Source organism: Spodoptera frugiperda, chromosome 6 (genome assembly GCF_023101765.2).
Source record: "Spodoptera frugiperda isolate SF20-4 chromosome 6, AGI-APGP_CSIRO_Sfru_2.0, whole genome shotgun sequence".
Classification (NCBI taxonomy): Eukaryota; Metazoa; Arthropoda; class Insecta; order Lepidoptera; family Noctuidae; genus Spodoptera; species Spodoptera frugiperda.
The window spans coordinates 12,119,154-12,139,851 of NC_064217.1; the positions used below are offsets into that span (position 1 = coordinate 12,119,154).

At 37.5% G+C, this 20,698-nt stretch overlaps 3 protein-coding genes across 4 annotated transcripts in view; 2 read left to right on the plus strand and 1 right to left on the minus strand.

Moving 5' to 3' along the window:
* Positions 1 to 179: 179 nt before the first annotated feature.
* LOC118267634 (serine/arginine repetitive matrix protein 1) lies at positions 180 to 4,327 on the plus strand. The gene is made up of 4 exons (XM_035581736.2): positions 180 to 1,711; positions 1,788 to 1,845; positions 1,939 to 1,977; positions 2,264 to 4,327. Exons 1-4 carry the CDS (start codon positions 434 to 436, stop codon positions 2,938 to 2,940), a joined length of 2,052 nt encoding a protein of 683 aa, XP_035437629.2. The 5' UTR covers positions 180 to 433; the 3' UTR covers positions 2,941 to 4,327.
* Positions 4,315 to 7,635, minus strand: LOC118267641 (uncharacterized). Its single transcript, XM_050694085.1, has 5 exons — positions 7,484 to 7,635; positions 7,293 to 7,402; positions 6,572 to 6,783; positions 5,362 to 6,103; positions 4,315 to 4,958 (listed from the first exon to the last, which is right to left on the minus strand). The coding sequence occupies exons 1-5, from the start codon at positions 7,507 to 7,509 to the stop codon at positions 4,867 to 4,869; spliced, it is 1,182 nt and encodes a 393-aa protein (XP_050550042.1). The 5' UTR covers positions 7,510 to 7,635; the 3' UTR covers positions 4,315 to 4,866.
* Positions 7,636 to 9,552: 1,917 nt separating this feature from the next.
* LOC118267631 (disheveled-associated activator of morphogenesis 1) overlaps positions 9,553 to 20,698 on the plus strand; it is a 122,976-nt gene continuing 111,830 nt past the window's right edge. Inside the window, exon 1 of one of the 2 annotated variants that reach the window (XM_050694340.1) lies at positions 9,553 to 9,806. The gene's annotated coding sequence lies outside the window, so the exon portion shown is untranslated. The remainder of the gene's footprint in view (positions 9,807 to 20,698) is intronic. The other variant, XM_050694339.1, reaches the window with a different exon arrangement.

Sequence of the window (20,698 nt, forward strand, 5' to 3'; positions counted from 1 at the left end):
ATGTTTGTTTCTTTCTAATATACTTATGAAGAATCGAAATTGATTTATTTAAAATCGGACTGCTCGTATTAATCTTTGTTGCCACTGAGTAGCTTTACATTAATTACGAACCAAAAAGACAAAAGGTTGGGTCTGTCATAGACAATACCCAATACATATTATGACATATGACATAACATGACAGACGGGAAAATATGAAAATAAACATGGAGTCACGGATGTCATGGATGGAATCATGAGTTTTGTAATTTCTGAATTTGTTAATTTGTTGTCATCATAAAATTCTGTCTGAAGGTCTTGATTTTGTTGTGTAAACGGCAGTGTAAATAATAGGATCGTGTTTATTGTGGTAGATTAGTGTTTCATGTTTTTTTGTTGGAATGTATCATATTTTTTAAAATAAGTTAGGTATCTATTGTTTTTTGAGTTCATCATGGGGAGTGAAAAAGATAGAATGTCGGATCCGGGCGACGGTGACGATATACCAAGCGATTTCTTTGACGATTTTAACAGAGATGATTTTATGGAAGGGTTAAGTGTTATAGACAGCTGGGATGAAGAAGATGGTGCCGGTAAGCGACGTGAGGCGCGTCGTATCAACATGGAGGCCATCGACAGCGTGAAGGACCTTCGAGAACTAATTGGAGGAGAACCTATTAAAGAAGAAGAAAACACGTCTAAGCCATATGTTAAGTTTGATGATAGGTACAAGTGGCGCAAACGAGAATCTCCACAGCAGAGGTCTTCGAGCAGCTCTCGTATGAATGATTTCATCAAACCTGGTAGCAGACGTGATCCTAGCAAGACTAATGAAGCCATTAAGAAAGATAAGGAAGTTAAAGTAAAAGAATACCTTGCGAAGCACTTGGAGTCTACTGATGATCTTCGACCTCCAGGAACTGAACTTGATGATTATTTTGATGAAGAAAAATCTAAAGAAGCTAAGAAAACTCCAAAACGTGTAGTGGAGGAAGTCCCAGATGAGCCACACAAGCCTGTACAAGAACGGCAAGTTCGGGAATCACCTCACTATCGCAGCCCGCGTCGCCAAAGTCCACGCCGTGCAAGTCCCCGCCGCTACAGCCCTCGTCGAAGATACAGTCCTAGATGGAGTCCACGTCCCCATTATCATCCACATCCACCTCACGTACACCAGTATCGACCTCGGTTCAGCCCTCACAAAGTCTACAGAAAACGATACAGTCCTCCGCGACGCAGCCCACCACGACGCAGCCCACATCGCCGATACAGCCCGCGTCGGTCCCGTGAGCGCAGCCCTCGACGTCGACGGCCATCCAGATCTCCTACAAGGCGTCCTTATGAATCTAAAAGAGGACATTCAAGATCACGTTCCCCACATCAAAAAGATACATTCCTATATCCAAATGAACCAGGAATGTCAGCATATCCTGTAGAACCTTATAGTACTGAACCAGCACAGCTGTATACTGCTCCTGTGCAGCAAAGTGAATTTCCTGGAAGTGTACCAGGATATACATACCCGCAAGGAGTAGCATATGGTGGTGGTTTTCCTGCGCCATATAACTATAACTTGGCACCTGGTGCACCTAGTGGAATGCCGGAGCCAGTACCAATGCCGACTATAAACCCAATTCCAGCTCCTTTGAATGTAGCCTCAGCACCGGCCATGGTACCAGCTCCTGCCCTCCCAGTTATAGAGCAGAAAACACCATATGATGCGTTGGCACAAGTAATAATCTTTCTATTTAAATTGGTTGTTTAATTTTTGTTTAAATGACAATTTGTTATAAGTTTTAATGTTTCAGTTAGTTGCAGAAGGGAAGATTTCTCAAGAAGATTATCTTAAGCTTGCTCCTAATAAAGGTAAGTAATAGGAGTGAAAAAAGACAAACGATTTTTTCTTGTAAATATCTAGTTCTTGATATACTGAAACCCATGTAAAATTTATTATTACAGGTGCAAGCAGTGTAATGGATTCAAAGACTTTAAATGGAGGTGGGTATTGAACAGCACTAATCTAATATTTCATGCCTTTGCATGAGGCTACACAATAACTAAATAAGTGAAAGAAACAATTATACTAACACATAATTGTATTGATTATCCTAAGTTTGTCTAGATTTGCAGTTATTATCAGGAACAATAAAACTGAAGAATTGACTGTTACTAAAAGTGGTGTCTGCAATAAAATGGTGTTAAAAATAATTTACGAAAATATATTTAAATATTCATTGGTTATCAGTGTAATTGGATGAAAATGGTGCTGCTTTTGTGTTTACAGTTATGTCTCGGTGCAATCAAGCTTTAGTCAAGTTAGAAAAGTTGCTCCTGCCCAACCACTTGATGATGAACAACCATATTGTCGGATCGAAACTCAAGGCCTTGGAGTCGAAGTTTTGTTCGCCGCTGAAGAGACAAGCCACCATCGAGTTCAACTTTACGAAAACCAACGGACCTATTCTGGCGCAGCAAAACAAGCAGCTTGTGGAGAGCATCATCACTACAATTGGATTGGATAAGGTGGTGTCCAGATATAAAAAGAAACTCCCCAAAGACATGAAGGATGCGGCCGTCCAGACGACGAAACCGTTTTGTGATGTGTGTGAAATTCGCGAATCTACAAGTTTCCAAGAAGCCAGTACTTCCACCGAACCCGAATATTTTAGTTCATCAGTTCATACTCAAGTTGTAGAACAAGATTTGGTTAATTCCAAATCTGTTTTTAACCCAACCGGCAGCATCTCCGATGGAGCACCCATCTCAATAGCTCATTTGACTCCCGCGCAGTTGGTATCCCAGCTGGCCGCGCGCGCGAAGACCTTGCAGCAAACCTCGCCTGTACCGCAGCCGATGCATCCGAACCAGTACGGTAGAAGAAATCCCAACTATGACTATGACGCTAGAGGCGGTGCTGGCCAACAGCAGTATCACCATAATTACAATAACTACCGTTATTAAAATATACTGTCTATGGTAAATGAGCTGCATGTCTGTTTTGAAATTACTTAGCATAGGTATTTCAAGCAAAAGCTTATGAATATACCTTATATTGCGAATATATGTTTAAGTTTCAAATAAATATAATGCCCTTACGAGTAATTTGTTGTACTTATGTTTCCGTTTTTTTGTTTTTAATTTTTGATCGTGATACAGTTTCACCATAAATATTGTTAAAATTGAGTTTTTTAATTGTGGTGACTGGGTTTCGCTGAAATAGATTTTAAGTACTGTACATATTATGTCGACAAAATTGTAAAGTTTTGTTGTATAGAATAAGATTGTGTTGTTTTGTAAAAGGTTCTGATTTAAAAGAAGCTTCTCTGCATTTTTGTGCCAGAGGAAGACTAGTTTTAATATTTTTAATCGAAGTTGATGGCCGACTGCTGTTTCACGGATACTTTACGGAGTCGTTGCAAATGTGAAAAGAAGTTGTATGGAAACGGAACATCTTGTTCGGTGTCTTCAATGAGCCCTGCACACCTAGTGGTCCCAACGAGCCGACGTCTCAACTCAAGAGAAAAATATCAAGATTGAAATGTGAAGATTTTTGTGATTTTTACCTGTGAAAGCAAAAATTGTATGCCGGTATCCAATATGATCGCAAACATCTTCAGAAATCTGTCATACCTACATTTAATTCGAGTATTTCAATCTTATACCTAAGTTTACTTGGGGAAATGATTGTAATGAAGACGTGATCATATTGGATCGGATTTTTTTTCTTAGGAACTGCCATTTCATTCCTTTTGACTATTTGTTTGTACATATTCCATTGTTACCAAATGTTCTTCAAAATAGAATACCTTTAGTTCATTGAGTATAGAGCTATAGCATCGTCTTATGTAGGTACTTATCAAACTGAAGTTATATTAACAAATAAATGTAAATATGTGTGCCCTCTATAATGGTGTACACTATATACCTACCGACTTATCTCTATACTCCGTGTTTTATTAGGTAAATTTGGTTTTTGTTACGTTTAATATTACAAATTACCTAATGTTAGGTAATTTGAGTTGTCACAATTCTGAATTACTTTTTTCCAAGCTGTGTAACACCAATAATGTTTTACAAAGTTGATATAACTCGATTGGTAGCACATAAGTACTTTGTCAGTCTTATATTATGGGTGATTATATTCTACTGTCATTAGATAAATAAGTAAATATATAAGAAATTTAAGTAAAAAATGAAAAAGTATGTATGTGTGCAATTTTATAGGTGTTTATGAAATTCTAAAATGTCTCAAAGAATAAAAGTTGCAATTTTTTTTATTTGTTTATTACAAAATGTTTTACCTCAACTGTAACAGAAGACACAAGAAATACACACTTCGAAGAGTAAATCCTGTATATTTTATTTCTTTAATAACCATACATCTTTTTAAAACGTTAACAAAAAACAAATTATGTATGCCCAAAAATGCATATAACATTGGAAGAACTCATGCAATCTTATGGTCCGTTCACAACCGGCGAATGCTTGCGCGCGGCATTGTTTATATAAAAATGCGCGCGTGCAGTTTGTGAAGTCCTCACTAGCGCATTCACCAGATGTGGACGCACCAATAAATACCTACCTTATGGCAAAGCATTTTATTTAATGTCTCACTTGGGCAAGCACTTTTTGGACACCGTAAATAAAAGTTAAACCATTATAATGTATTAGTTTCATTTCATAAAATATCTTAGTTTGGGTAACGAGCATATTGCAATTCATTTAAATATTGTTTAGAGGTTTATTTTTGTTATTGATTACTAATCCATAACTACACAAAAAAACGGAATAATTTAGTATAACAAGAAACGTAATAAATAATACAATACAAAATAGTGTAAGTATTTGTATAAGGTTAATCAAGGGAGTTACTGTGATAATTAATGTTCAACCATCTAAAAAGTCATCAAGCCACTTCTCAAGATCTTCTGGAGATTCGATAACTGGATTTTTCTTTGTTTCCTCAGGTTTGTTTGTAACTGAAATGATAAATAAAAGCTTTTAATATATATATTTCGTTTTAATTACACTAGTTTATATTTTATCCCCCTACAAAATAGAAAAAATTACGTGCCGTAATGTGCACCTCTGCCTACACCTTAGGGGATAAAAGAAGTGACGTAAATTATCGAGAGATTGCAAATTTTGTAACAATGTCACCAGTGATTTTGTACGCTAAAGGTTAAAATTCGCATAACTAAAAGGGGTATCTTTTTGGGGAATCAGACCAAACGAGCAAACGGAACACGTGTGTGAGCGATCAGGGCCGCCTATGGACACCCGCAACACCAGGAGTTACAAGTGCGTTGCCGATAATTTACTAACTAACGCCACCTAGTCCTTTTATACCTGCAACATCATAATAATTAAAACTGAACTTACCATTTGGAGTAGCAATAGGCACAGGGTTTTCTTTAGCTACATTAGGTGTCGTCTTGGCAACAGTTGGCACAACTTTTTCAACTACAGGAGTACTTTCAACAGTTTCAATATTGCACACAGGTTTTTCTACAGAACTTGGCGTTGGAACATTATCGACTATGGGTTCTTTAATAATTTTGTTAGTGTCGCCAAAAACAAAATCATCAAGTTTGTCTTCTTTTACTTCTATTTTATTGACTTTAGTTTCATCACTCACACATTCCTCTGTCGTCAAATTTTCTTCAACAGTATTTGTTACTTCAGTCTTGTTTTCAGTTTGCAATTCTACATAACTATCCGATTTTTCTGACTCCGCTCTAGTTTTGCGTGCGTTATCATATTTTAGGTCTATATCGTTGCTCGTGTCCCTCTTAGTATTATCCTCTTTAAGACTGTCCATAAGGTTACTGAGTATTTTATCTTGGGCTTCAGTTTCTGGCGTTGAGTATGATTTGTCGTTGTAATATTTCTGTTTGAAACGCGTCGCTCTGTTATTCATAGTCAGGATATCTGTTTCGGTAAAGTTTGACGTGTCTATAGAGTTTCTCTCGTAAAAAGGTATGGAACAGAGAGCGATATTGAGGTCTTCCATGTTAATATCAAAGTATTTATCATATAATGATGGACCTGTGTTGATGTCCCAAGACTTCTCATGTTTGAATTGGAAATGCCCGCCGATTGAAAGAGGCGCTTGTATGAGTTTCTGAAATGAAAAAGTAAATAATCATGTTACTTGATAAGGTTCCCTTATGCTATATGATGATTTAATCACTGATTTACCGCCATGTGCAACATATTGCTCAATCATTTTAGTTAGGCACTTATCGAATATTAAATAATGTACTAATGCCATAATTACCATTGAGTGGCAAAATCCTCCAATGAGTTTAGGTTTTAGGGTTAGGCGAGAGGGAGTGTCAAACTCTTACTGACTAAAAACAATGTTATATTGATGTTTTAATCACCCGTTATTCAACATTCGTTAATGATAATTGATATTCGAGTAAACTCCTGCTCTTATCAGCTAGATAATAAATAATAATCACTACTAGACTAACTAAAAATTTCCAATGAGACTTATAGTTACTACTATAATTATAGTGGACATAGCACTATAAACTGCATGTTATGTTGTTCTTATTACCCCATGCAAAAATTAATAAGAAATTACCTCATAATCAGCGCCCAAGTTTTCCTGCTCCTCAATCTCCTCATAGCTATCAATTGGCACCTCATACTTGGCCCAGTTGCTTTGTATCTCTTTCTTCTTATATTTTGAATTCTCTTCTTCAGTTATCTTGAGTATTTCATCCGTCTCCCGTTTCAAGTTCTTGTAGAACTCCGGAGGTGGAGCTTCATAGACTGGCTTTTGTGGTACTGTAACTGTTAAGAATTGTACTGAGAACCTGATTGAAAAAGAGTAACTTATGGAAATTCTCATCCATAGAAATCCTCAGCTTGGTATGAGCATATAGCTTCAGTAAAGTACTGACGAACAGACAGTTTCAAATATTTTGTTTTATGTTTAAAATTTTATGACTTGCTGTAATTGTAATAAATTGTTTTGACTTTGACTTTAAAATTAAGATTGAAGTATATGGAAATTGAAGTATATTGCAGGTGTATATAAAATAAATAAATACCTATAACCAGTTTACCAACTACAATAATAAAATAAGAGTTGAAAGAGATAATATAATCTTCAAGTACTTAATTGCATGTTAAATCAAAGTCAATTATGCTAGAATACTGGTGAATTACCTAGGTATTATGATTTATTTTGGTTTCACAAAAAGATAATCTGGAAGTGCCAGCATTGCAAATGTTTGGATCAGTATCTCGTCATTGTGCAAAAGAAGGGTTATGTTTAACAACAGATATAATTAATTTACCTTTGGGCACATTTTTGGGCTCTTCAGTCTTCTTCTCTGCGACATTCTCAGATTCTTTTTTCTGATTCCTTTGTCTAGGTTTTCGTTCTCTACGCTCTTTTATTTTCTCACTAAAACAAATACGATTATTAGGCTTTCCTTCCAGTTCCTTTACAAACACACTAAAGGACTAAGGCTAAGGCTATACTTACTTGTTTTTCTTCGAATCTTCTGGCATTATATTATTTTTATTTTAAATAAGAATAAATAGAAATAAAGTAACTCGCCGGGTAACAAATCACGAAACAGCTGTTTGAGTTGGTGGATTGTCCAACTGACGTTTGAAGTTTCAGAGTTGTCAAAATAAAAAAATATTTTTTTTTTACTGGCAACATTAATTTCAGATTATTGAAAAGGTTTGATCGGAAATTAATTCATGAATGGAAGCGGTTTTCGAATGCAGCGTAAATAAATAATTCCATATTTACCATCAGACGGACTGCATTGCAGTAACCACGTCTTGTGACACCCAGGTAAAGTAAAAATAATGACTGTATGCAAGTAGCATAGGTAGGCTAGGATAGGACGTAGGACTGCACGGCTGATGGAGCTGCCTGCCCTGACGAATTGTGACGTATCTCTGTCTGTATAGGCGGCATTTTCAACAAGCGCTGTCGTCGCTGCTGCTGAATAACGGTTAATTACCTAATAAAAATACAAGAAATAGGTAAAGTTAATTATTGATAAATATAGGTAGGTACGTCGTCAATTGTGGTGGATGAATATGTACCTACCTACAATACTTGCATGCATGACTGTTTTAGAATTTTGGGTAATAGGTACTCGTACTGACCTCATTCATAATATTTGTGACGCTTAGTCATATCCTTACATTAGTAACGCGTGTTTTATGAGACGGATTCCTGGAGAAAAGTCTGTCTTTCCGGTCAGCGGTGCCGCTGGGTCGCCGAAGTGCGTCAGACATCTGACTAAGATTACACTAATCCTAATCAGTTTTGGTTGGTTTCCGATAATCGACCCTCTCTCGACTCTTTAAAACTCTTCAAGTCTGCATATCCGCATGGGGAAATAGAATTAAAGAGATGCTATGCATGTCATCTTGGAATAGTCAAGGAGTCTGATTACAGCGATGCCGACTGACGAAGCAACTTACATTTTCACACAATCATGTAGTTACATCTCGGTAACATCCAAGAAACAGCCGCATTAAAATCAGTAAACGTGTGGCTGGTAAATATGCAACGTTATTAATGCAGTTAATATGACCCGTGTGCTTCGGTGTTAAAGCATAATTTTGTATAATTTTTGTTAATAACTTAGGCTCCGCCGATTGTCAGTGCTTAGCCACTAAGTAAAAATATGCAGAAGGTTTACTCTAAGGATTAAAGAAAAACTGCAGAGTGAGAGTGCAGAATAGGAACTTGGTTTTGGAAGTTGTCATTTGTAATAGTTTAATAGAATTTTTAGTCGTTTTTTTAAGTAAGTTTTAGGCGTTAAGCCCGTTTGTGTTTTATAAGTTCAATATACAATATCTGATTACATCTCCAAGTGGACTTTCGTTTCAAAAAGAATCTCTCGATTCTCCTTCCTACATGAATCGACAAAGAACTTACTGAGGTTTTAAATAATCGATGTTTTCGCTCCTGAAGCTGTTTGCAAGGCTTCTTCTTTATTTACTAGTTGGTTTCGCGTAGGCGAGTTTGTGGGCGATTGGTGGGTGATCTCCCGAATGCATCATTCGCTTCCCGTGACACGTTTGTACGCCCCCGGGCGAGCCGACAGACAACAATGCAACTACAGCCGTTTATTCTACTGCCTTCGAAACAAAATTGTACGCAGGTAGTCACTCACTACATTTTGTGAAAAGGTAAGTAAGTAGTGGGTATAGGTACCTACCTAACCACTTACAATCTTTCTGTGGTCCTATGACTATTTTGCCACATTGTGGTGAGGTAAAAATACTACTTCAGACCAAAAATAAAATCATTTCATAATGAGGAAAATAAGTACCGTACCTAAGTATTTATAACATACTGTGTACCTATACAATAACAGCGAAAACTAATCCTGCGATACCTTACTGCTTACAAAAAGCAGAATAAGTAACATAAGCGCCTTCGTATAACTAACAATCCATACGTTGTTGTATAGTTATAAAACACGCAAGGCAAGGACAACGCAGGATTTGGGAACAAGGAAGAATGGCCGGGTGCGGGCGGGATGGCGGGACATAGGGTGACGCACAGCGCATGCGCCACGCAAGGGGCGGCTGCGCGCAGTCGCCACGCGCCCGTCCTCAAATCAACATGGCGCGCTCCCACAGCGTCCTTCAAGGACACATCTGACAACCCCGCGGCAAAAAAATACGAGCCAGCTGTCATTTGCTGACACAAACCGAGCCGTAAAAATTATAAAGTGAAAATTGTGTGTTATATTAGTGCAGTGCAAAATCAGTGTGTGTTTACTAATTCGGAATACCGGCTCCTGTACGCCCCAATTGTTTCCGCAAGGTAGGTATGTAAAAACAATAATATTATAGTGGGTGATTAATTACTTTGATAATGGTCTATTGAGTTGTTGTTTACTTTACTGTGCTACTCGTATATTACTTTGTTATTAGAATCTGGTATAGTGATACTATGATTAGAAATACATGACCTACCCCCATAAGTTTCACAGACTCTCTGTTTTATCTCGGTGGTTTATTAATCTCTTCACCCCTCTGCTCGGAGTCTTGTGGCTGGCAAACAATTTTGGAATGGTCTGTTTGGGATAGCAATATTTTTTTGTAGGTAAGTAATTTCGGATGCGTTCGTCTTGTTTCGTAGTTAATAAAAATTGATTCAAATACATATGGGCTATATTGATAGTTATTTATTTTGTACAATATAATACAATAGAAATGCTGGAAACAGAATAAATAATGTCGTCTATGTACAGGAAATCATACATTAGTTATTATTAAAATATCCTGATCATCGTTTATTTCGTAGTTTCGCAATAGTTACCTACGTAAGTACCTACAACGGGCTTCCTCATCAAAATATTAACCTCGTTATAACACATTATTCAGCATATTCAACATTTTGTACAATATCGAAAAATACGTTGATGAAAAGAAATCTTTAAACTTATGTACAGGATTAACTAAAACGCTGTTGCACTGAAAACAAATGACATTAGTTTTATTTAATTTCTGTACAATCGAAATCGATCTACTATCCAGAGAATTTGAAGTAAAATAGGTTATAAGACCCTATATTGAGGAGTTAATACCATCGTCAACCAATAGCATCCGTACTCCGTAGCTACGTAAGAATTGCTCTCAGATCAGATTACCATATTTATTACTAAACGATTGTTCCACAGTGACTTCATAGTCTACTGGCAGGCTACAAACGTATCGTAATTCTAAACTCAAGTCGTATGATGGAGTCGAGCTAGCTAAATGGCTTCTAGCGGGATCCTTACCGAGCTTTACATAAACACTTGGAGTCTTGGACACATTCGCATAATTGACTCCAGCTTAGAATTAATGTCATTATCAATACAGTAACACTGCAATTTTAAAATGGCATTGTATCTAAACACGAAATTTTGAGAACAGTTCGTTTTCTATGATTAGATTTCAATAATTCTCAGTACTTAATTGCCTAGGTATATTGTAACGAATTAGGTATTAAGAATAACTCCAAAAGGACTGATTGCTTTAAAGTTGTAACGAAAATCCAAACGATTTAGGACTGTTCTTATAAGACCTCATTCTAGTTCTCTTCTTATAAGCTGCTAATATTTTCTGCTTTTCGAAGACTCTTCTGTCAAAATACCTTAACGAAACGAAGTGGATTGCCACCGATTTACCCGATGTATATCAGCAATGCAGCCAGGTGTGTCAATATCCGATATCATTACATTAACCGGTACCAAATTAAATTATTCAGGTTTGCATACATTTCCCAAAAAAGAGCGGGCAGATGTTTCGAACCATTGGCGACAATAAACTCTTTAGGAGTATGGAAACGAAATTACGTGATTGAAATTGCATATTCCGACGTATCCGCATTTATCATCACAGTGATATCATTTCCGTTTCATTCTAAATCAAATGTACACACAGTTGTGCCCACTTAGGATCTTGTCATAACATTTACCCGACTACAAATAAAAGCCGATTAAAGCCCATTCAAGTCTCAGATTCGTTATTATAAAGCTCCCTGTGTGGTCTTACCACTATTGTTCAACAAGCTCTTACTGTGCTAAAGGTAAATATTGCACTTACAAAACCTGTTTAGGCAGATTTTTAAGAGTTATAAACTGAATTTAACTAAGTAATTTTGCTTTTTGGCTGAGTTGTCAATTTGTTTTTCATATCCATCTGTATCCCCGACGGACTCGTGCCCGTGGGTACCCGTAATTTTTTCCCATCATTAAATTAGATAAAGAGGTGTAGATATGAGGACATGGTCTATTAAATTAACACGGTCACTGTTAATTGACTTTGGCAATGAACTTTATGATCTACATTTATGATGTACGATAAATGTTTACAACCGGTGACTAGTAACTTAATTTAAAACTTTATTTCTCTATCCGTTTGCTATTTAACTTTATAAGGAAGCTGCATCTATGGTTTTCGCCGCACAGGACATTTATAGGCCTGGAAGAATGCCAACGAACACAAGAAATAGGTACTTACATAAGGACTTCCAGAAACGGGACTTACTCTTAGTAGTTAGATTTGCACGTTATTGCTACAACGCAAATGTTTTTCTGTTCTATTCATGTATGAAATAAATTGTTTGTCGTAACATTTACCTAATCATAATAGTTTTTCAAAGAAGTTGTGTTGAATTGACGTCTGCCCATGAACTTTGTTTCGCTCGAGTTCTCCCATAAAAATGGTATATTTTATCGCGGCACGGGCCGGTTCGCGAGGTCTTTGAACCCCCGAATTCCCCTCAGATGTTTAAGCCACGGTTATATTTAGAACTGCACATTCATACCAATTTGGGATGCGTGTTATTTTCAATCTAGGAATTATAAACATTTTGAGGAATTTAATATTTATGATTGGATTATTTTTTACTATGATTTCGAAACAGACGGCTAAACGTGATTCTATGGCTTTGTCTTGTGTTTATTTTTCTTTTATCCTCGAGACTTACATATTTAGGTTCTTAAATTATACTTTAGCACTGATATAAGTACGTATCTTGTCGCCACAATCTACAAGTAAATCAATACTGTAGGTGACCGAATCTTAACTTTCTACTTTAACTATGTTCTGTACCAGTCACGAACATTCATTCAGTAGATAAATAATTATCTGTCTAACTTTGTGTGTCGCCTTTTTTACATCAATAAGGGCAAACACGATCTTTTAGCTTACTTATAATGATATTTTTAGTTTGAACTTTATTCTCCAAGTCAACTGCTTTTTCTTAAATTTTTATTTGCTCTATTGTATTGTATCCAATGACCTGTCCGTTCGTGATTCAATTCAGTTCTTTTTACTATCCAACTGGATTTGCGATTTTCTTTTGCGTGTTGTAAGATCGTGAGGAGAATTTAATCGGCTGATGTAATTCGACGTATTCGTTAATTATGGCTGTTTAAAGACGATAAAATGTCGTAAATATTATTTGCAGCAGTCTTCTTTAATATACGACTGAATTTCGAGTTCAAGCGTTCGATTAAATAAATTGGAAAACGCCAATTTATGATATGCTGGATTTACTGCCAATTTCAATAACCGATCTCAATCTAAAATCTTTAGATTCAGATCGATCCAAAGATTTTAGATTAAGATCGGTTGTTGAAATTGGCGGCTAGAAAAATGTTTTAACTTTGACTAACTAATTTCAATTAGCAACGGCAAAAAATTAAATCGTTAGATGGCTACTTTGCCAGTCTGCTTACAAGTCTCCATCCCATTTCACATAACTATGCACTTCAATTTGAGTGCTAGCATGAAACCCTACATGAATCTGGATGACGTATTGTTTCTCCCTACATGGCAGGTAATAAGAATCTAGGGAAGCGAGTGCGCATAGACGCGTAGTGTCTCATTTCAACATCGGCGGACGGATCAATTTACCTACCACACACACCTCCATCTTTGTCATACGTATGTTTTTTGAGAGGGATAGCAACTACATGCAGAATATTTAAAAATGAAGGAAGTATGATTAATGTTTTAAATCGGGACACGTATGGTCACCATTTTTATTTCCGTTGAGGAAGTGTTTAAAAGAATCAATGGCATCATCGCTTTTAATAAATTAATGTGTATTATATACAAATGGTTGAATATTTAAAGGTTTACGCGTGTGATAAGAATTCTGTAATCATTCTTACTCATCGATGCTAATGTAAGTTATTCTTGTAGTTACTTGGAAATAGGTTAAAAATAGTTAATTCATTGTTACCCTTTATAGTCTAAACATAGGTGTCGGTTGTAATAGGTACACATGCACAACATATTAGGTACAACTAACTACAATGATCTAATTACAGTAATTGCTTCCATTGGCCATAATTATTACCTTAATAGGTGTGAGTGCTAGTCGGACAAAAGGTAATGTTGTTAATTCAAGCCGGCGAGTTCTATTGTAATAACTGCAGCTGTCCGATCGATATGAATTGCAGTAGTTTTGCGCTCGCTCCAGATTAGAAATTACTATCGTGCTACAGATTTTGTGGCTCTAGACTTGTGTGTTTATCTTCCCGGTTCCTTTATGAAGACAGTGTTACAGTGCCCCTAGTGTGTTACTATAATTTAGGGTAGTGCTGTGCCAAAATGTGGATTTCTAAAGTAAAGGAATAGGTAAGTTATATTTAGTTTAATTCTTGATGCAAGCTTGCTTTTCGATATTTGTTATACCTCTTCCATAATTTTGCTGATTAAAGTTAATATTTCTATTTTGTAACCGATGCCAGCCCCGGATCTAGGGGGGGGCAAGCCGGGGCCCATGCCCCGGGCGGCAAATTCAGGGGGCGGCAAAATTCACACTACACGGACCAGTGGACAGCTCATCATTTATTTAATTTTGACCACGGAATAAATATAGTACCTACAAGTACAGGAATTTCATGGCCATATTAACTTGACCGATACCCTGAGCGCGGAGTGAGACGTACTTCGCGAACATTCTATTATTAGCTAGGCGCGCAGGCATAGTACATAAGAGAAGAAGTTCGCCGCCTCTACGCGGGTGTCGTGCGATCGATGGTCCTTTACGGGGCGCCTGTTTGGTCAGCTCGACTGTCAGGCGTCCGACATTGCAGAACGAAAATCTATCGTCTAATCTAATGGCCATCCGTATCGCACGAGGATACCGAACGGTGTCCTTTGAGGCGGCAACTCTCCTGGCTCGCTTTCCGCCGTTGGATATCCTGGCGGATATGGACGCGAAGTTCCTAGACCAAATCCGTTCCGTCCGTCAAAACGGCGGTGGTAGAGTGCCAGGAGCGGCGTTCGTTAGGCTGAGGCGGCAAGAAAGGCGACACGCGCTCGAGCGGTGGCGTGAGCGGCTACAACAGCTAGAGATCTCACGCAAGCGCGTTGTCGAAGCCATTTTGCCGCACTTCGAAGCCTGGCTGAAAAGAGAGGAGCGCATCTCCTTCAGGCTCACTCAGGTACTGACCGGACATGGCTGCTTCGGTGAGTACCTGAACAAGATTGGACGAGAGACCACGGCAAATTGCCACCACTGCAGAGGTAACCTGGATTCCGCACAGCACACGCTCGAAGAGTGCCCAGCGTGGGTCTCGGAGCGGCGGGTCCTGATTACCAAGATCGGACGTGACCTGTCTCTGCCAGCAGTAGTAGAGGCTATGCTAGCAGATGCAGAAAACTGGAGGGAGGTGGCCTCCTTTTGTGAGGCTGTAATGTCCCAGAAGGAGGCGTCGAGGTGGCAACAGCCTTGACGCCTAATCCCGCCTGCGTCAACTGCAGGCGGACCTTTGGGGTCGCGGGTACCTAAAGTGGGGACTCTAGGTGCCCATCTAGCGACCTCAGGGAAGACGGTGGCACAGTGGTCACGTGCTGCCGTGCAACTTGCACAACGAGGCTAATGGGAGGTACATGTCTCCCTAGGGATGTGCCGTAACAGGCGTTGCACCACAGGGGCTCCGGAGCAGGTCTAGTTAGAGGTCTCGGTGCCCCTTATCGGTGCTGAAGGTGGCCACCGGGGTGGTTTTAGTGAGGTAAAAATCTCACACTCCCTAGTCTTTCTCCCCAAAAAGCTGACGCGCCTTTTGAAGGTTTCCCCCGTCATCAAAAAAAAAAAAAATAGTACATAAAGTCGGTTAAAAATACGCGCCCGGCTCTTGCTCGCCTGCAGGAATTGCAGATCGGGGCAGCACGCGTTTGATTACTGTGAGATGAAGCTATGTCCAAAAACTTCCTGTTTTAAAAATGAGAGTAGTTTGTATGTTTACTATTTAGCACTTGTCGATTGTTACTTTTGCTCTTGTGATGTAAAGGGTGTCCATTCGAAAAACAAACATACAATTCAGTATCCTAATTTACCGTCTGCTAAACGACCTGTACCTCATGGACCAGGAATTTCGATTCCTCCACCTTTTCTTCCCACCATCCAACAGCAATCATCAGATGAAAGTTCAAACGGAAGAACCGTTGAAGATGAATTCAATCCTGATATAGGTTAACCTCAACAGTTTATCCAGGCTGAATTAAATGACTTAGTGAGAGATTTGGGTCTATCAAAGGATGCTGCACAAATCCTAGGATCACGACTGAAAGACAAAAATCTATTGGCTCCAAGAACCACATTTTCGTGGTACAGGCATCGTGAAAAAGAGTTCTGTAATAATATTCCTGAAGTAGTCATGAAACTGGGAGCTGATAATTACGATTCCACATCATGGAGGTTATTTATTGATTCTTCTAAGAGAAGTCTGAAGAGTGTCTTGTTGTACAATGGTAATACCTATGGTTCGGTGCCTGTTGCTCACTCCGTGCATCTCAAAGAAACGTACGAGAATCTTGAGCTGTTGCTAAATAAAATAAAGTATAGCGAATATTGTTGGCAACTCTGTGGAGACCTCAAAATAATATCTATGCTTTTGGGTCAGCAGTCTGGATTTACAAAGTATCCATGATTTTGTGCGAGTGGGACAGTCGAGCACGAAATTTACATTACATTAAGAAAGAATGGCCTTTCAGAGACTTGTACTGGGACAAAAAAATGTGCACCAACCTAAAATCAGTTCTTTCACCTCCCCTTCACATAAAGCTAGGATTGATGTAGCAGTTTGTCAAAGCTTAAAATAAACGAGGTGACTGCTAATACGTATGCGATGCTTATAAAAAACTGGGATGCAATATGAGCGTTAAACTTCATTTTCTGAATTCCCATGTTGACTATTTTCCCGAAAATCTTGGAGTTGTCAGCGAGGAACAGGGAGAGAGGTTCCACCAAAACATAAAGGAGATGGAGAGACGTAACCAAGGAAGTTGGGATATTAGAATGATGCCTGATTACTGCTGGGCCTTGAACAGGGTGCAGTTTTCAGGCAAAAAGAGAATGATTTCATTAAAAAAACCAACGTCTGTCTAACGTAGGTTATTTTTTTATGAACAGCTCAATTTTGCAGTGTGATTTTCTTTTAAATATATCTTTAATAAATATTTCCTAAGATTTTTTTGGCAGATTCTATGAAAAAATTATTCACACTTTTCCTTTTTTAGGAAAAGTGTCCTGACTTGCTAGAAAAATACTAAGCACAGATTCGTGATCAGCACACCCCATTTACTATAGGAGACCTATTAAACTTAAATCCTTTCCGTGAAAAAGAAAATGTAGGCCTGTGTGGATGTATTATTTCCGGAAGGTAGGTTAGTATGTAGGCTTTGTCCAAATTTCAAACAATTTGTGGACATCTGATTGTTGCAATTATATGGGTGATAAAGGTGAAAATAAACATAAGTAGGTGGGGCGGCATTTTTCAAATTTTGCCCCGGCAAGAAAAAAATGTAGATCCGGGGCTGACCGATGCTATGTATTACGTATGCACAAAATCACAAAAACATTAATTATTTGTAGGTGATCATGTTTCTGATCCTCCGAAACGAGTTTTATTTTTCGATTGTAGTTAATAAAAACATTACAAAATGATGTAACATAAGGTTGTGTAAGGTCGAAACTCAGAATGACCATCGGAATTCTTTTCTTACACTTCCAAATAAGTAATCGACGCGAAAAGAGAGATCCGTGCCACGAAACGCAAAGAATCAGCTATCTAGTATAAATATGTACCTTCTTGCAATTAAAGTATAAAATATGAGTAAGTCTAACTCGTACAGTCATACTGAGCTCAAGGTGGCTCAAGTATCGTTTTATCTTTCCTATTTGAATGTCCTATTTTGCTTAGATGCGCAATGGCCAAAGAATGCTGTTCACGATTCCACTGGATAATCGCGGCTAAGTTTTGTTTATACTTTGGTCTCCATTTAAATATGTGTTGGAAGTAAAGGTTTCTAAGAATACGTGAGGTTGAACTAATTATGTTACTCATACGTGCTGTATCTATAGGGAAATGGAAGGAAGCTGGGAACCTACTCACGTGCAACGGGTGGTGCATATCAATTACACACTTATTGTAACGGTATAATGCACACAATTCTTTGTTTAGCGTTTATCGGTGACTAGAAGGACAGGACAGATCTATGTAGGTATAGAGAGTAGGTAATGTGCTTGAAATAGAAAAAATAAAGTGATTAATTAATTGTTTAAATGGGAGGCTTCCTAACTAAACTAAAGAGACAACGAACAATTTATTTTATTTACAAGATAATAATACTTTAGGCTAAAGCTTAAGATCTCTTAGCAAAAAATATGTAGCTTAGTTCATATACCAAAACGACACCCAATCACCCAACAGTTAGTTTGCAGCGAAGCAGTGCTTCTGAGGCACGCGTGTGCTTGCGCATGATTCACGTGCCCGTCGACGCATGCGTGTTTTTTTTTACCGGTGTAAGACAGGAAGCGATGAGCGCACAGACGGACGTCCGATACTCGACTCTCACTCTTACTTACTAGACTTACAACTTACATTCATTTATATTAAGTACGGTAGCGGTAAATAATATATTCTAAGCCGATTTAGTAATTCAATAGATTTTTTTTTATACAGAATAGGAAGTGAATCCGATTTTTACTTGAATTTTATGCAATAAAGAATTATTTTAATATTTTCATAATGATCAATTCGGTACTGATTAGATTTACAATTTTTGATATACTTATTTAAGTAACATTAGAAAAATAAATAAAATATTGAAAAAGAAAATGTTCATACTAGAATAACCAAATTTTTTACTACCAACGTAATACACCATGCAGCCAACAGATGGCGCTGTGTGTTTGGTAAACTAACTCAGTAAACATAAGCGCATGCGATTTGCTTTGTAAACATTTTGGTTTTCTGTTCAATGAGTTCCCATACCTTTGTTCCTTAGTTTAGGAGTGGAGAATCATATACATGGGTGATGGATCAATTTGAAATCTCAATTCAGTTTACCTGTAATTATGTCTCTCATTGTATATCTCAATTCAGTTTACAGCAGTAAACATTTTATTATGATTGGAATGTTAAAAACGTTTTGTTTGTCTATTACTACTGAAAAGGATGCATGAGAAGAATCTGAGATACCAAAATCGATGGGACTAGGAGGAATTTAAGACTAGACAAGAAGAAATCGGAATAAAATACATAAAATGTGGTTTCGTTGTTCGACTTGATTGTAGCTTTTAGTTAAATTAAGAATCTAAAAAAATAATTGCAAAACTGCATGCCAAAGTTAATTATTAAGCTTAGAAATCTAGCATTGAAATAACTACAGTAAAACTTTTAGTCAATTTCTAACTCCAATAGTTATGAACTATTGTTAGAAAGTGAAATGTGAAAAAAAGCACCTAGAGTGACGTCATGTGTGGGCAAAAATATCGTTTTAGCTGGCATGTAAACACTTTCAATAGGATGTACATTATGTAAGGTTATGTAACTGTACATAGGTAGAACAAGTGCACCTAATGAAGTGAGTTCTCTAATGATTGAGCTAGTTATTAGCCATTGTGTTTCGTAAACCCACGTTTTGGTATCTTGTTGAGCAGCATTTTTTATAAGTAAGACATTCTTGGTATTGTTTAGTATTTTTTTCTGCGACGGATAATTGTCTCCACTATGTTACTTTTGCCTGATTTACTGCCGATCTCAATCCAAAATCTTTAGATTAAGATTGATTTTTGACATTAGTTCTATAGAGTTTCTGTCAAAAATGAAGATCGATCCAAAGATTTTGGATTAAGATCGGTTATTGAAATTAGCAGTTAGACTTCTGTGGGATAAAATCAAATTAACTAGTTACTTTGCCTTGAGCGGATTCATAAGTCTCTTTTATATCTTCGTTCTTTAAATCATAGAAAGTGTTTTTATTTAACTTATTTTATTCATTACCAATTCATCAGCCTGTAACTGTCCCAATATTATAAGGCAAAGGTCTTCTATTTACCTTTTAGTTTACATGAGAATAATTCTGCCAGGGAATTGACGCCGTCCATATAACATCTTACTACATATCACAACGTAACAGGTTTCTTGTGTGCGATGAATCATCCGTCCAGTCGCCGATGACCTAATTTCGGTTAGATGCAGACGAGTTTCAGGTCATCTGTTATTAATTTATATGGAGATGAACGTTGTTAGGTCTGGTAAGGTCGTTTTATTTATTTTGGGATCCAGTGACTATAAAAAGATTTAGAACGTTGATGAGGTAAAGACATTTTGGTATAGCCATTCTTTTGAATCAGGTTCACGATGGAATTTCAAGACTTGTATCATCTCAAGAAATATTTGTAAGATAACACCTACTTGTAATACAAGTGTTGATTTAAGTATCATCTTTAAGCAAAATAAGAAGATCAATGAACCTACTTTCACAGAATTCGACTACCACTATCTCTCGTCCGTGATGTAGCATTCATTGGTGTACAGGGTTCACGTGAGGTATGATAATTATAGTAACAACAAATAGTAGATCAGCAGTCAATGGTGGACATCCGTGTGTCTGTGGCCTGCATTCAGTGGTCACGTACCCCATGGCCTCCGTGATCTGTTTGCATTCGACCCGCGACCAGACGCAGCGTTGGCCACAATTTCGATATCGATAAAATTTCGATAGATTTTCTTGGCATTTGGTACTTTGTATCGGCTTACAAACTAGGAAAAGTATATTTTATGCATTGGTAAATAGAAATATTTAAAAGCTTCGCATGTTTTTATACTAATCCGGTTATCTTTGCCGATACAACATGATGGAAAACTTTTATAAAATGCATTTTCATTTTACTGAATCATTACAAGTGAACGATAACACAAAG

What these genes read in the sequence shown, in the direction of transcription:
- LOC118267634 (XM_035581736.2), top strand. Translation starts at nt 434, where the DNA reads ATGGGGAGTGAAAAAGATAGAATGTCGGATCCGGGCGACGGTGACGAT. An exon ending in CATATGATGCGTTGGCACAA is followed by an intron (nt 1,712 to 1,787) that starts GTAATAATCTTT and finishes TTAATGTTTCAG; the next exon opens with TTAGTTGCAGAAGGGAAGAT. An exon ending in TAAGCTTGCTCCTAATAAAG is followed by an intron (nt 1,846 to 1,938) that starts GTAAGTAATAGG and finishes TTATTATTACAG; the next exon opens with GTGCAAGCAGTGTAATGGAT.
- LOC118267641 (XM_050694085.1), bottom strand. Translation starts at nt 7,509, where the DNA reads ATGCCAGAAGATTCGAAGAAAAACAA. An exon ending in GAAGATTCGAAGAAAAACAA is followed by an intron (nt 7,403 to 7,483) that starts GTAAGTATAGCC and finishes TATTTGTTTTAG; the next exon opens with TGAGAAAATAAAAGAGCGTA. An exon ending in GCCCAAAAATGTGCCCAAAG is followed by an intron (nt 6,784 to 7,292) that starts GTAAATTAATTA and finishes AATTCTTAACAG; the next exon opens with TTACAGTACCACAAAAGCCA.